A 17,551-nucleotide genomic window follows, 5' to 3' on the forward strand; every position below is an offset into this window, starting at 1 on the left:
CGTTCTAGACCACCATGCCCCAACTCGCTCTATAAGAATGAGAACTAAATCTGCCCCATGGCTTTCAAAATAAACCAGGCAAAAAAATCAAACTCAGAAATAAATACTGGAACAAATCACGATCAGCTAAAAACCCAGTAGATCAACAAAACTTCAGGCAACTAAGAAATAAAACTAAAAAAGCAGTACTGTCTGACAAAAGAAACTACTACCTACAATTCCAACAGACCCACCATAATCAACCACAAACGTTCTGGGCAAGTATTAATCAATTATTACACCTAGGTCAATCCATCACACCAAACCCACAAGGCACAGACCAAGAGAATCCTAAACAAACTGCTAATACCATTAATACCCATTTCACTGAGGCCATTCAAAACCTTGCCAGTCAGCTATCCACTCAGGACTTACCTATATCCAACTATATCACTAACCCACCCCCTCCATTTCTCTCCCAACCAGTCCCAACTACATATATTCTTGCCCTCATCCAAAAACTTAAACCATGCACTCCTTCAGCAGACCAGATACCCGCTGAATACCTACAAAAGGGAGCCAAATCTATTGCCTACCTCATTTTCATTATTATCAATAGAACAATCACTGAAGGACACATCCCTAGCATATAGAAGGTCTCCCATATTATCCCCCTTCATAAGGGAGGTAAACTCCACTGAATTCTCCAATTACCGTCCCATTGCCCTACTGTCTCCCCTAGCAAAGACCATGGAAAAATGCATCCATAAACAAATGCTAGACCACCTAATCCAAAATAACTTACTTTCCAACTCTCAACATGGTTTCAGACCTTCCCACAGCACTACTACTGCCCTTCTTTTCCTTCACTCATTGTATCAACAAAAACTGAAACCTTAATATGCTTTCCTCTGCACTGTTTATAGATCTGTCTAAGGCGTTCGATATGGTAAATCACCAGTTACTTAAAAAAATCCTCAAATCTCTGTCACTAGATGTATTAGCTATAAAATGGTTCCAATCCTATCTGGATAACAGACAACAGGCCATGCTTTGGCATAATATTCTATCTACCCATTTACCCATCAACATAGGGGTCCCCCCAAGGGTCCATATTAGGACCTCTCCTATTTTCTATATTTATCAATGACCTTCACCTAGCAATCCCCCAAGCTACATGCATACAATATGCAGATGATTCGACACTTATATGCTCAGCCACATCAATATCTGAACTTCACTCCCTTACCCAAAAGGTCTTTAACACAGTTGAACTATGGTTTACTCAACACTGTCTCCTTCTAAACCCCAAAAAACTAAACTCTTTTTCACTCCTACTTGTAAGTCCCCCTCAATAGACTTCACAGTAACATCCAATAACAGTACTCCTATATCCCTAGACCCAATTACCAAATTATTTGGTATCACCATAGATAACAACCTTAACTTTGACACCCATATTAATAATACCTTAAAATCTGTTAAAAGAAAACTGGGCTCTCTCTACAGGATCAAACCCTTTATCTCCTGCAGCAAGAATAACTATTGCTCACACTCACCTAATTTCTACTCTCCTCTATGCCTCACCCATATACACTAATCTCTCTAAAAACAACCTTAATAAAATGGAAAATGCCTACAATAGCATAGCCAGATTTATTACAGGTAAACCTTTCAGAACCCACCACTGTATTAACCTAAAGCAACTAGGATGGCTTGAATTACAAATTCAGCTTAAATTCCACCAACTTACCATTGCCCACAAAACCCTTTACCATCCTACCAATGACCCTATACTATCTACCCTCATTATCCCCTACAACAATCTAAAGACTTTACGTTCATCACATAGACTTCTGGTAAATATTTGTAAGTCAAACAACAGGGCTGGAGACGCTCTTTTCTCTAATGCTGCTGGAAAATCCTGGAACCTTCTTCCTAGTGAACTTTCCTCAGTTCCCTCTATATCACTCTTTAAAAACAAACTGAAACTTTTTCTCAAAACATACTGGTTGTGCCCCTGTACCAAACCTGACGGATCTACCACCATTCTTACTTGGGTCTACCTACTCTCTTCTTCTCAGTATTCTTGTTCCTTTTCTTAACAACTGACCTAGACCTTTCGAGATTTTTTTTTTTACTTACATGCTCTTAATTTCTTTAAGCAGACTAGTTTTTAACTCGTATACTGATTATTACAGCTCCTACTTTTTTCTTTTCCTTCTTTATGTCAACCTGTTTACTAATATATCTAACTCAGTTGCTATCTTTTTATATGTTGTATTGCAACTACATTTGTATTGTATTAAGTGTATTTGTATATTTAGCGCTATGCTATGAACAAACGATCACTGTGATTATTCCGTGTTTCTTTTCTTGCAATGTTTAACATACAAATTAATCTTTGTATAATGTGATTATATTTTTACTTCCTCGGAGCTTATCTCCCCGGGCCTCTACTAAAAATGGACATATATCCAGTTAGACTAGCCCGGTCAACAAATGTAAAATAAATAAATAAATCCAAAAGTTACTACAACATCCGTATTAGAGATACAACCAGACCTGGTTTTTGGAATTATACAGAACAGCTACTATGGTTCACCCAGGAGAGTTCTATTTTCAGTAATGGCATAAATGACCAGACCAGGTATGTGTGTGTTCATGAACTTCTGTATAAAATGCCCACTTAGTTACGGGACTTGTCAGAGCCAAACCCTGTACTTTAAATACAGGAGTTAAGAGCCTTAATCTCATGTCCAGACCCAATTTCACCTGGTACACAAATTACATGTTGATGCAAAACTTGTTACTCTGTTAACTTTGAGTGATTTAGAGTAGTCTGCTAATCTGATACAGAAGACATAGGGAAGTCAAAACTAGAAGTAGGTATCCTGCAAGCATGGACCCCCCCCCAACCTCCCAAAATATATAACAGTATGCTTAATGCAACAATATTTTTGATTTGTGCATGACTTTTGGGTTGTTGAAGGAAAAACTACTGCTATAGCATTTATATTGTCTAATTGTTTTGCTTTATTCATTGTATTTTTTTTTTATTTTTATTTTACATTTGTTGACCGGGAAAGTCCAACTGGATGCATGTCCATTTTCAGCGGAGGCCCGGGGAGAAAAGCTTCACAGTTAAATTTTAAGCAAAATATAAGGTGTATACAGAAGCATTAAAATTTACATAGATAGTACCAAACTTAACACTGACTAGTAACAGCATTGAAGCTCAAGATTTAACATATTTACATAGACAGACATATTTTACAGTTTTAGGTTGAGACATTACATAATGGTGAACATTGTTAGTAGGGGTTGCATCTTTTGCTTTATACAGTTGACTTGTGAGCAAGTTAGCCACAGTAGGGAGTATAGCAACAAAGAGAGCAAAGATTAGACACTGTAGGGAATATAGTAGCAGAAAAGACTGAAATGGGAAATTGGATAACAGGTTATATAAGAAAGGCAAGAGGAGTAAGTAGCTTAAGTATAGAGTAAGAGTAAAGGTGTAGAGAGAAAAATAAAGTTTAACGGCTAGATAACAGTGTGTCCTAGCAGTGACATATGGGTATTGACTAAGGGGTTAGAATTAGAGGGCAAGAGCAAGGGGAAGGGGGGGGGGGGCATGTGCATATCCATGTGTGCTTTAGGTGTTCTTTCAGGAGTCTTTTAAATGTAATCTTTGAGCCTGCTGAGGTAATAGCAGTAGGTAGGGTGTTCCAAATTTTGCCTATGTAGTTAGGAAAGAGGGAGTCCCCTGCTGTGTTGTTGGTCTTGGTGACCTTGACTAATTTTTTGTCACTAGAGCAAAGTTGTCTAGTTTTAGCTTGTAGTTCTAGTAGACTGGCCAGAGCTGGAGTTCTGTCTGGGAGTAGTAGGAGATTATGGGCAAAAGAAAGTTGGTGAAAATTTAGGAGATCAGGCAATTCAAGCCAGCCAAGTTGTTTTAGGGAATGGCAGTGGTGGGATAGAAAGGGGGTACTGGTAGCAAAGTTTAAATTAAATTAAAAAATTTAAAATTAAATTAAAGAATGACTTGCTTCATTAATAAGCATGGATTGTTTAATATAGTCTAAACATTTTGTATTTTAGTAATATATTTTTACAGTACCTTCTTTAGAGCTTCCAGCAAATACAGAGGGTTTTTAGTCTGCATTTAGCTTCCAGCAAATTCAAAGGGTTTTTAGTCTACATTTTTTAAGAGCGATGATCAGAACTGTCTGATCTTCAGCATCCCTTCCTTATGTAGTTATTGCTGCATATTAATGTGGTGTAGTCTTTTTTACCAGAGCAGTTTATAAAGGATTTCTGCATTTAGCTCTGTTAGTCTGGCAGTTACCACAAAGGATTAAAGCTTCTACTTGCTAATGAGTTTCTTCCTGTGGCAAAGGTTCAGGGTTTGAATCTTTCCACCTTCATTTACCTCCTTTCTGACATTGAACAAGTCAATTACCCAGACAATGCTTTGGAGCATGAGGAACTTGTGCTAGGCTCCTTAAAGTTCTCCAGGACTGCATGCCTAGTAACTATGAACCTGCTGTCATTGTCTGCCAGACATTTCCTAATGCATAGCTGATCTAGTTCAGGAAATGTTAGAACAACATTGCTAGCACCCTATTTTTAATGCAACACAGGCAATTTATTATTCAAGGACAACAGGCACTGCATTTCTAGAAAAAGCACTTAAATATAAAGTTACCTGCCAGCAGCAGTATCTGCAATACTAATACTTCTCTTTAATGTGGACTTATTAAGATGACTTACACTTTGGCAGAGATTGTGTATACTGACTTAACATTAGCATTATCAAGTAGATGGTATTTCTTATGCTCTCATACTCCTCTATTTAAAATATGCTACATGTGGCTGGATCTTATGGTATTATGCTAGTGATCTTTATACAATTTTATGTAGCTTTCCCAGAGCTACCAATAAAGTATATATAATTTACTTCTAAAAATCCAATAATGGGTGTGTACACAACCAACAAAGTCTTTAAAACTGCTGGTGAGGGTGGAGGGCTCTCGGCTGATGAAAGTACCTTATGCTCTTTATCTAGTCATTTTTAATCAATCAGTTTGGCTTTGCAGGACGTGTGTGCATGTGTGTGTGTGTGTGTGTGTGTCTCTCTGGTCATTCTTATTGTTACCAATTTTTTGACACCAAATATGTGAAGAATGTAGTCAACAATGCAACTATAACTGCGTTGTTTATGGGGATGTTCGTGGATATAAATGTACACATAACCTGGTACTGGCCATACGCATTTTCAAAGAATACGAGTTTCAAGTGGAGTCTGTTTTCAATGTGAAACTATTTTGTTTTGTTTTCTTTAGCAAAAAGCCATCAGTGTTTGTGCTATAAAATTTGAAATTAAGGTTTTGCATCAAATTTCTGCAAGCATTGTAAAAGTAAAGAGGTACATAATTTGCACACTGACAGGTATGAACAGTGTTTATAGTATTTTGGGAGAGACAGAAAAGTAATGGGCAATGTAATGGTTGCATGGGGCTGGGTCCATTACCCTATCTATGGCTCCATTTGACCATGATCTGCTTCTGCACATGACAGCAATAAACCTCCTCTCTGAGTACTTGTATACAGATATATTTACAGAAATATGAACAATTACAATCAGTAATGTAAACAGTGCTGAATATACCTCAATATGTGCAATTTACAGTACAAATAATCACAGTTTTCAGCATCATCATCAAAGATTTAATCTGATGTCATGCAATAGTTTAAGTCACTTGGTTTTAAAAATATGTACATACAGAAATAATACACGTCTTCATAATTACTAGCAAAAAAACAACAGTATCTCCAATATAGAGCACTATACGTTTACAATGTCAATATATTTTTTCTGTCCTTCACTATGGCATTTTACACCAAGCTTCTCAATAATGTGGCCCTGTCAATTTTGAAAATATGAATACAAATATGAAAATAATATGATTACCATGTAGGGGTCTCCCCTGTACAATGATATTGGCTTAGTGAGAATAACATGGTCAACAAACGTTAAACAAAAATTAAAAATATGAAGATGTGACAAACAATGATGAATATTTCCACTGCTGGACACTTCCAGAACAACGCCAGTTTATCTACATTCTGGCATTTTTAAAACTATTAACTGCTAAATCATTTCATTAGGGAAGCCAGCTCCCACAAATTACTGGATGTCATGTGGAGCTACTGCTCTTAACTAGAAGTACACAAAAAAGGCAATGTAGGCTAGAATGAATTACTCCCCTTCGTATCCAATTATGATACATTTTCATTGAAAAAAAAGCCACAGTGATATGCTTCTCCTCAAACTGAATGTTTTTAAAAGTTCTATGCTCGCAATTAAAACAAAAATCCAGAAGTCTCACAATTAACTGTCTTACCTCCAGATTATAAAGCACTCGAAATGTAGACATGCCTGGAGCAGAAGATCTGAATAAGCTTTCTAAAATGGAAGTGGCAGAGGACTGATGCTGCTGTTTTGACGACAAAGATGGAGATTTTGAGGACTGAGAGCCAGAAGATTCAGACAATAAAGCTTTCTGTAGGGGGGAAAAAAGAACATTTGACTGTTATGAATATATTTCATCCAAAAAATAAAAACTTCCTAAACTCTTGGTACATTCAATGAATACAGTGTTACTTAAAAAGATATTTAAAATGTAGCCAGCATAGTAACTAGGATTCAATGGTTTACAACAAATGCAGAGACAGAAGAGCTTTCAGTCGCTGACATATTAGTGAAGTAGTGCTGTTTACTGAAGAAGAGTAAAAATTGCACAGTTGAGTAAGACAAACTTACTATAAAGTTTAATAACAGCCCACCTACTATAACTTCAGATCTTCAAAGAAATTTCGGTTAACAAGATGCTCAGCAGTGTCTTCCTTACAGCGGCCATCTCTAGAACACAAAATATTTCCTGGGTCTGGCCCATTGTTTTCTACTATCAAAAGAATAACCATATATGAACATGGTACATTCACCCTCAGGGAGTTCTTTCTCAGTCAGTGAGTTCTTTTTCAAATCAGTCAATCGAAAAAAAGTGATGGGAGAATTTTCACCCTTTTGCTCCTCATTGTTGTAGTACTTCAGTAAATATGTGAAATAAAACATGCTAGTAAGACAGCATTATGTCAACTTACTATAGCTATAGATCTCCATCCATGACACACGAAAGCCACACCTATCTGCAGACACTAGAATCACTCGGCATTAAACCCAATACAATTTAGGTGAGCTAAACTAACTATTTACTTGGGAAACCTACACTACCACTAGAGAACAAGGACATAGACTCCTGGACTTTCTCAATACAAATGCCCCAGAACAATTACCTAGACTATCCACTGAGGGAATACCATCTTGGATTTTTGTCTTTACTAATAAGGGAGCAACTTGCACCATGCCCCACGTATCTTCAATACTTGTTAGGTCTGACAATAAAGCAGTATCCCTTGAAATAACACAACAAAAGGTGGAAAATGCACCAAAAAATAACCAATAAATCCTTTGAGGTGCAAGGCGAGAGACGAAAAAAATATTCCACAACCGAGTTTTATTGCCAAAAAGTAAAAACACAAACCAGACCAACGTGAAGTTCATAAACGCATTAACTATAAACCACAGCATTTTCGTCTTAGTTAATGCGTTTATGAACTTCACGTTGGTCTGGTTTGTGTTTTTACTTTTTGGCAATAAAACTCGGTTGTGGAATATTTTTTTCGTCTCTCGCCTTGCACGTCAAAGGATTCATCCCTTGAAATAAAACAAACCAGAAAACTCTTCCACATAAGGTACCTTTAGAAATTTAAGACAGGCAACCTACTCCTAAGTAATATATTTGGCAAGATTCAAATCCCCATCAAACCTAGTTAATTCTACTGAATACTCCACCACACTATACCAGCACGTAAACAGCTGCACAGATGTAGCTGTGCCACACAGGAACAAGAGCAGAGCAAACCCCAGAAACTAACTCACTTGCTGGAACCATATCATCAAGAATTTTGATCAAAAGTCAAGAGCAACTGCCAGAACGTTGGAGACCTTGTCATGGAAATAAAGAACTTGGGAGTTTAATAATATCAACCAAAGCCAAGTCTGAGGCCAAGCCAAAGACGATCACAGGTCATGTCGAATTATGTTCTTTATCTCAAAACAAAACACAGCAATGTGCTGAGTTGACTGTGAATTATGTCACCCACACTGAGGCTGAATAGATAGCGAACCTACTGGCCAATACATTTAGCTCTAACTTTACCCCACTCTCCCCTTACTCTGTCCCTCAAAATATACCTGAAATTGCCTCACCTCCAGGTAAAGTCCTAAAAGTGTTATCAAAAGCTAAAATGTTTCATCAATGTGTCCTGACAATATCCATGGATACATTAAATAGCACAAAGCACGATTTATTCACAACCCTAACACTGCTCAATCTCTGCTTCCATATAGGTTTTGCATCAAGCAACTGGAGAACAGCTGCAGTCAACCCCCTGCATAAGGAACGACCTTCCACAGACCTAAGCAATCACAGTCTAGAAGTCTGACCAGCATAATATGCAAAGCCACAGAAAAATTTATTATGGAAATAATTAGGACATATGGAACCTCCAAACACTGGACCAATCTCAATTTGGATTCCTCAGGGGCAGGTCGTGCTGACTCAACCTGTTGGCCATTTTTCAAAAGGTCACCAAAGCAACGGATGAAAGCAAAATGGTATGCACCACATACTTCGACCTGGCCAAAGCATTTGACACAATTCCCTACTCAAGCATAGTAAAAAAGCTAAATAAACCACTATGTCACCAACTGGATTGCTAAATGGCTCACAGATAGGATGCAGGAAAATAAAAACAGGGGAAGTTACCTCCACAAAGAGACTAGTCACCTGTGGTGATCCCCAGGGTTCCATGCTGGGAACTCTCTTGTTTGGCATTTATTTGTTTGAAGTAAGCCAATACCAAAGGACTCTGGTTGACTAAGGTTGCAGATGACTGCAAGCTAGAGGCAGTCACTGAATTTTCAAATGGCTTAGCCATTTTGCAGGAAGGTTTGTCCCAAATAAATAACAGGTGCCAAAATCATGGACTGAAATGAAATTCCAAAAAAAGCATTACTGCATCCTTTGGGAAACCATCTACCCCAGGGAACTACCACAATGACAATACACCCACTAACAGCTGACTCAGTTGTTCAGGATTATGCAACTTATGTGGACAGTGATCTAACTTTTAGCCAACATGTATCCATTATTGTAAGAAAGCCCTTCTATATTGCACAGCTTACAAAGAGACTGTGTCTAGATATAGGGATGTTACTTCCCCCCTTTACTCAGTCCTCAGTAGGCCAAGTCTTAAGTATAATGCCCCCTTTGGGATGCATCTGTCCAAACACATGCAACTGGAACTCCCAAAGAGATGCTTTACAAAAAGGATACAAGGCCTAAACAATATGTCCTACATGGACTGACTCAAAGCCCTGTTACTATACTTGCTATCCTACAGACTGCTAAGAGGTAACCTGTGCCTGGCATACAAGGCATGCTCCAACCCAATACTGATGGATTTACTGCACATTAGCAAGCCAATTAGCATCAGAAATATTCTAAGAAGTTAAACCTCTTCTGCCGTATCAACAGAATGGTTTGGAGTGACATGTATATTTCACAGAGAATACCACAGCTCTGGAACACACTCCCAAGCCACATAAAGTTCACACCTGTCTGAATTCAAGTACAACTTGTATCTATGGATGGGAAACTAAATGTACTCCATGACTGCCCCCTGTTTTACTAATGGACAGAAACAGCTCCTAAATGCTTTATCCCATGCATGGGTCTCCTCAGATTATCTAAGGTATGATCTCAGTTATTCTCATTAGAGGTAACATATATAATTACTGACCATGGGATGGGCACAAAAATGAAAACTGGCTAGGTTTAAAATAGCCCACAGGGGCAGCTCGCCCAATAGTTATCTATGAACCTATAAAAGAAATGACACCTTTACTCTAAGGGAAAGAACAACAGTGGCTCTTCTGCTGAATGACAATCTGGAGTTAAAGTAGGTATAACTATTCTTTTCCCATTAATCTCTTGGTCAATAGGATACCCACTGCACGACCATTCCAAAGCAAAACTTATTTAAATGAGCAATGGATATTATAGTAAGCGAAGACTGCACTAAGGACTGGCCTTCCAAACCCAGCCACAGCATTAACTGCTACCTGCTTAGCAAACGTGTGCTGTGTTATAGCATGTGGAAGAGTGGACAATGAGAACAGAACTTCAGCAGCTAAAGAGTTTACTGCCCCGGGAGAGAAAGGATTGTGTGACAATGAAACAGCACCCTATATTAGAAGTATCATTATTTAATAATAACATGGTAAAGAGACTAAAATGATCGAATTAGCTATCAGACTAGCTAGCATTCCCCTCAGCAAAAGGATGAAAAAGCACTTTGACCTTTTAAGACAGAGCTGTGCTAAAGATTAGAACTCCCAATGCTTTCTGACTGAACCATTTGCTGAACACTAGGTCACCTGGATTAGATGTTTCTACCCATTTAATACACTACTACATTTAATTTATGGTCATAGGGCACAGAGACTATCCTTGCCAAAAAAAAAAAAAAAACGAAGAAAGGTAGAATCTAGTAATGGCCTAGTAATGGCACTGCAAGACACAAAAAAGGGCACTTTTGTTTACAGTCAACTTAATAATGGCAATTCTTTCAGAATGCCTTTCTCCTTGGGAAGCAATGGAGACTCCTAACATACATCTTTCAAACTCCACACAAAAGCAACCCCCATAAAGTAACAACCAGAGTAATGAAATGCTTTAGATCAGTAATACTAAATTGTGTACAGTCGTGTTGACTTTTTTTTTTTTTTTGCAAAACAAGTAGGAAGAGAACTGAAATGGTTCAATGTAAATTCTGATAAGAAATTAATCAAGCCAAATATAAAAAATCTCATTCTTCTAGAAAATATAATAGGGAAAGAAGTGAAAGTTCATCTGAAACTACTACCATAAACAGAGTGGAACACTATACACTAATGACGCAAACAGAAGTGGAGCTAAACACCATGACAAAATCTACATCCCAGGAAAGAATTACTGCTCCAAATGGAGAGACAAATTAACTCCACTCAAAACAGTTACAGACATCTATCTCAGTCGGACATTTACTCCAAATAAGTTAGTCAAAATTGTGGCAAAATGCATTTTAACCATAGAATACTGAAAGTTACTCCAGAGCAAAAATCACTTTTACAGCTCAATATTGTATATGGCAGACAATTAACTATGTCCCACAACTTCAAAAACAAGAAAAAAAAGTGGCTTTGGCACATACTTAACAGAAAATGTTGAAATTTGCTCTAAAACTGTTAAAGCATTTTATTTTTTGAAAGGGGACTTCAATAGGCTTCACAGCCACACCTCTACTACAGATATCCTAACTGATCAGTCTTCCACAAAGTAAAGGGTGGGCATATCACAGTCTCAGAATTGGCACGCAGTCTCCAGAATCATAATTTTGTTCCAGCTTTTCCAAAGATAAAAATAGCAATATTTGAATTTTCAACAGAAACACCTCTTTTACTTGATACTTTAAAATAGACAATAACAGTTCCTCCAAATGCTTTCATTTCAACCCACTTGGTCACAGTCACAGGTGTGTAAATATTAAAACATACTGTTTACATGTAAAGATCTCTGTGCTACAAAAAGACAGACGCCACGGCCAGTGATGTAAGTTATAAAAGTCCTCTTGCCACTACACCAGAGGAAACAATGACCACTGTCACATATATATATAATTTTTCAATATCTAAAAATACAGACGCGCACACATACACACACAGGAAATGGGCACTAGCTAACTGATAATAAAACGTAAAACAGTTTGACAGCATTTCAGAGAGCAATGCGTTCTCCAAGCATAATGATTAGACATAATATAAAAATCAAGGTCCAACTTAGAGTGGGTCCAAGATGATTTAATGTAAACTTCTCCATGCTGCTTTCCAGACTTTGAATTTTTTTTTTCTTCTTGAATGTGGAAGACAGCTCGCATGTATGAATTTAAATACCTGGTTATATAGGAAGAAAGCCTTGCCATGGACATTTTTTGCAGATTAGTCAATACAGCCATTGCATACAACTTTACAAAAAATGTGGAATGTATAAGTAATGCATTCTGTCCAACCCAAAATTTCAAAATTTGAGATGCACTGATGCCAAGACAAATCATTTGTTAATAGCAGCATCAGCATGAAAATTATATAATAAGTACAAAGAGTTTTTTCCTGTAAAAGGACTTCAATACCTCTAAAGTTCTACAAAGAAAAATTTAGTAAGGTCCAATAAATACAAAACATAAACTTGGTTAAATCAAGATGCAAAAGGAAGGTAAAAACAAATACCTTGCAAGGAAGCAGCTGGACAAAAAATTATATGGCGGCCACCCTGACACACCAAAAAGGAAGAGATTCAAAGCTATCACAGCAATGCTGAATCTACTCTAGTCTCTTTCAGGTTCTAACAATCTACAAAACTTGAGCACAAAAGAGGTTGAAGTCAGAACAAATACATCTGGGATTCAGTAATGTGATCAATACAATTACCTAACAAAGTTTATAACTCTAAAACCATCAACAATAGCTCATCACAGAATTATTCAGAGATGTTTGCTCCAGTTCCACAAACAAAAATAAAATATGAAACTCACCAAACATTTAAAATAGTACTGGAATCAAATATGAGGAAAGATGTGGTTAAGAGAAAACTAATAAAGCTATCACGTATACAGACAAGAAAACGGTGCATTTCCCCTTTAACATTTTATACAAGTGAGGAATAACAGAATATGATTTTAAAACAGGTAAAAAAAAAAAAAAAATATATATATATATATATATATATATATATATATATATATATATATATATATATATATGTGGTCCAAAAACATATATATGCAGTACACTCATAGCCGATTTTAGGCACCAGCGAACCCTGCAGTCGCTGGGGACCCCCCCGTTCCTTGGGGGCCCCCAACCACAGCAAGTTATCTTATTCTGATATTTTGTCACATGTCTGTAAAACCAACAAAAGCTAGTACAGCAGTCTTGTATACTTAATAAACTACAAGGGTAATAACTCTTATTTATATCTCCCTTAAAGTTCAAAGATATTTCTGTTTGTAGTAACAGTGTTTTATCAAGCAACAGGCATCAGAATTCCATTAAATATTTTACCACTGACATAGTGCCCTTGGCTTAGTTAAACCCTGCTTTTGGACATTTTCTCCACTAAAACTAACTACATAGCCAGCTTTTGGTCCCTGCAAAACCATGGCTGCAGGGGACCCCCCCCTTAATCATCTTTGACTGTGTGGGAGCCACACAAAAGCTGTTGCTGGTTGGGGAAAAATGAGGAAGAAAAAATTTATTGATTTCCTAATTATGCTCTTTAACATAAACAGGGCTGTGATATGACCCTTTTAGGATGAAGCTGATAATGAACATGAATATAAGCACTAGAGGGATCAGCAGCCCAGAGTGACTTACCTCAGTGCAAACTTTGGATTTTAAGAAGAGCTGATGCTTCCAATCATCAGGGATAGTTTCTCTTTCAGGTAGTTTTCTAAATAATACCAGAACACCAGATACTATAACTTTCAATTTCTTTGCTTAAGAATTCAGTACAATCCCAAAAATAGTAGAATAAAGGCTCAGAATCAGGAATATGTTTAACTATTACTCTAATTCACTTAAAAAGTTACTAGAATAACATATTTTGCATCAACATGTATTGTTGGACAATAAGTATAAAACTCAGACTTCTGGCTTGATTGACTGTAATCCTGAATGATTTACCAGCAAATCAGACTTTTTCCGAAGGATAAAGCAAAAGTATGAACAAAATCAGGGAAGGTCTGTGAAAGTAGGGACAGTGACAGGTATGCATTACTCCTCAATGAGATAAATCTTACCGCTTCTGCTGTTTGACGACTGCTAAACACCAGTGACTAATCTGGTGTGGCAGTACCAGTGTTGCACAATGTATTCCTGTCTGCTGAAATTAAGTACAAAACTAGTACTGATGTGGCTTGTGTGTGTGTGTGTGTGTGTGTGTGTGTGTGTGTGTGTGTGTGTGTGTGTGTGTGTGTGTAAAAAATATCACTGTTTTTTATATGTGCAGACACCCAATAATGCCAGGACAGACATTATTCTCCTGTGTATCAGTAAACAATGTACCCAACAAGTAATTATATTTCGAAAGTAAGACATAACATATATCACAGAAAGTACAGTTTTGTACCTACCATAAATGTAGATGTTCAAGTGTTCACACTGCTGCCGTCATTACACTTGGGTTATCCTGCCGTCAGGCGGTCCCGCAGTCGGCCAGAGTTCCAAAGTCTTGGTCCGGCGTAGGTTGCTGTCGCTTCTTCCCTGACGTCAGTGCACCAGGGGTATACAAGATGCATCCGACACCATTTTCTTCAGTTTTTCTTGCCCCAGATGTCAGGTGCCCCAAAGTAGGTAGGCAATACATATTGCTAATAAAACATATATAAAAAATAAAAACAATATCTTCAGTTACAAGCAAATACACCACAAAGGTTGTATAGGATAGAAAGGTATAGATAAGTCCAGCTAGGACAGAGGGGATGGAGGGAGGATAACCTGGACTGCAGCAGTGTGAACACTCGAACATCTACATTTATGGTAGGTACAAAACTGTACTATGTTCTTGTTACACTGCTGTAGTCATTACACTTGGGTAGAATCCCAAAGCTAAGGTTGGGTGGCTGGTCTATAAAGAGTTAGGATTGGCTATGAGGCCCTGCAGAACTGCAATGGCAAATCCTGCTCTGGATTTAGAGTAAAGAGGCAAGTGGTAATGCTTGATAAAGGTGTGCAATGAACTCCCAAGTTGCAGCCTCCAAAATTTCCTTGGTTGGTACTCCTCTGAGAAAGGCTGTTGAAGTAGCTGTTGCTCTGGTAGAATGTGGCCTAATGATATTAGGGACTGATTTTCCATGCTGTGTGTAGCAGTAACAAATACAGTGTCCTGTCCATTTGGAAACAGTCTGCTTTGAGATAGCCTTGCCCTGGGATCCTGCAGCATATGCTACAAACAGTTGCTCAGTTTTCCTGAAAGCTTTTGTTTTGTCCAAGTAAAAGCACAGCTGCCTGTGTATGTCCAAAGAGTGCAGAAGTTTCTCCCCTTTATTCTGGGGGTTTGGATAAAAAGTTGGCAAATGGATGGTTTGGTTAAGAGCCACACTAGATACCACCTTTGGCATAAAGGTAGGGTTTGTCCTTAAAGAAACCCTGTCCTGATGAAAAATTATAAAAGGTTCCACTGCCATTAATGCCTGTAGCTCTGAGACTCTTCGTGCTGAAGTTACTGCCAGGAGCAGAGCTGTTTTCCATGATAAAAATTTTAGATCAGCTGTATTGGCTGGCTCAAAAGGTGGCAAGGTCAGTTTTTCCAAAACAAAATTGAGGTCCCAAGTTGGTGTTGGTGCTCTCCGTGGCAGTCTTATGTTTTTAGCCCCTCTGAGGTACTGCTTTAGCAAGGGATGAGAGAATAAAGGAGGATTTGTCTTGTAATATGCTGAAATGGCAGAGGCGTGGATCTTAATTGATGAGAAGGATAGGCCTTTGTCCAGCATCTGTTAAGTATTGTAAAATCTGAGGAATGTTTGGGACAAGAGAGTCAAGGCTTTGAGCCTGGTTCCAGGCACAGAATCTCTTCCATTTTTCTGAGTAAGATTTCCTGGTGCTAGGCCTCCTGGCCTCCAAAATTACATCCATAACAGCTTTAGAGAGAGGTGTTGCCTGTTTGACTAATGAATCTGCCATGCAGCCAGGTTAAGGGTTTTGAGCTGACCGTGCAGGATGTGATTGTTTTAAGGTGTGAAATTTGAGGCAAAATCCATGGTGGGCCTCGAGCTAAGTTCTTTAAGATTGGGTACCAGTGCTGGCGTGGCCAGTCTGGAACAATCAGGATCATCTGTGGTTTTTCTTGTCTGGCTTTTAGGAGTACCTTTGAAAGGAGAGGCAGTGGTGGGAAGACATAAATTTTTAGGCTTTTCCAGCTGAATGAAAGAGCATCCACTTTCCATGCCTGTGTGTGGTAGGTCCTTGTGCAGAATTTTTGTAGTTGGCAATTCAATGGGGAGGCAAAAAGATCTATGTCTGGGCATCCTCATTTTTGCGTTACCATGCTGAAGATTTGTGGATTCAATTTCCATTTGTGAGGGTCCATGATATTTCTGCTTAGATCATCTGCCAGAGTATTTTTCTTTCCTGGCAGGAATTGTGCTTGCAGATGAACTTGGTAAGTCAGAGCTGTGTTCCACAAGGTCATGGCTTGCCTGCATAGGGGATAAGAATGAGTGCCCCCTTGCTTGTTTATGTACCACATTACTGTGGTGTTGTCTGTCTTTAATAATAATTGTCCTGGATGCAGAAGGTCCTTGAAAGCTGTTAGGGCATTTTGAACAGCCAACATCTCTTTTTGATTGATATGAAGATGCATTTGGTCTGTGGTCCACTTGCCCTGAATACATTTTCCTGCCATGTGTGCTCCCCAGGCGTAATCCGAAGCATCTGTTGTTAGAGACTGCCTGGCTGTGGGTAGAGTGAAAGGCTGACCCTTGTTGAGGTGACATGCCTGTGCCCACCATCGAAACTCCTGTTGTAGGCAGGGAATTATTGGTATTACTGCTTCTAAATTGTGAAAGTGTTGAGCCCAAACACTTTTTAGGTACCATTGTAATTTCCTCATATGCAGTCTGGCATATGGAATTAGTAGTATGCAGGATGTCATGAATCCCAGGGCCTGCAGAATTTTTCTTGCAGGGAGATGGGACTTTTTTGCCAGTAACTGAAAATATTGTGTCAGTTGTCCTTGTTTGTCTGGCGTGAGATAAGCCATCTGGGCCATTGTATTTAAGCTGGCACCCAGGAATATTATCTGTTGTGAGGGCACTAGTTTTGACTTCTTTTCATTTACTGTGTACCCTAGAGAAATTAGCAACCTTTTTACAAATGCCAGATGCTTTAGAAGAATGTCCTTTCTCTCTGCTTGACTGAGGCAGTCGTCCAGGTATGGATATATTTGAATTCCTTTTTGTCTGCAAAATGCAATTACTGGTGCCAGGCACTTTGTAAAGACCCTGGGCGCAGCAGATAAGCCAAAGGGCAGTGCAGAGAATTGGTAGTGCATTGTACCAGCTTTGAATCTGAGGTATCTTCTGCAATCTTGTCTGATAGGGACATGCAGGTATGCCTCTTTGAGGTCCAAAGTAACAAGCCAAGCCTTCTTGCCCAGCATGGGAAGATGCTGCTGTAGTGTCAACATCTTGAATTTCGGAACATCCAGGTAAGTATTTAGAGTTGAAAGGTCTAGTATGGGTCTCCAGGCTTTGTCCTTTCTGGGGACCAGGAAGAGTCTTGAGTAAAATCCTAATCCTTGTTCCTGCTGTGGTACAATTTGAATAGCTCTCTTGTCCATGAGGGTTG

At 38.5% G+C, this 17,551-nt stretch overlaps 1 protein-coding gene across 1 annotated transcript in view; it reads right to left on the reverse strand.

Annotated features, from left to right (window-relative positions):
- The window catches only part of USP24 (ubiquitin specific peptidase 24), a 4,679,666-nt gene that overhangs the window by 2,509,225 nt on the left and 2,152,890 nt on the right, over positions 1 to 17,551 (reverse strand). The window contains exon 30 of the mRNA XM_044085508.1: positions 6,387 to 6,545. Coding sequence (XP_043941443.1) covers positions 6,387 to 6,545 — 159 coding nt within the window. The remainder of the gene's footprint in view (positions 1 to 6,386; positions 6,546 to 17,551) is intronic.

The sequence above is a fragment of the Protopterus annectens genome, chromosome 10.part0 (assembly GCF_019279795.1).
Source record: "Protopterus annectens isolate FY-2018-M chromosome 10.part0, PAN1.0, whole genome shotgun sequence".
NCBI lineage: Eukaryota > Metazoa > Chordata > Ceratodontiformes > Protopteridae > Protopterus > Protopterus annectens.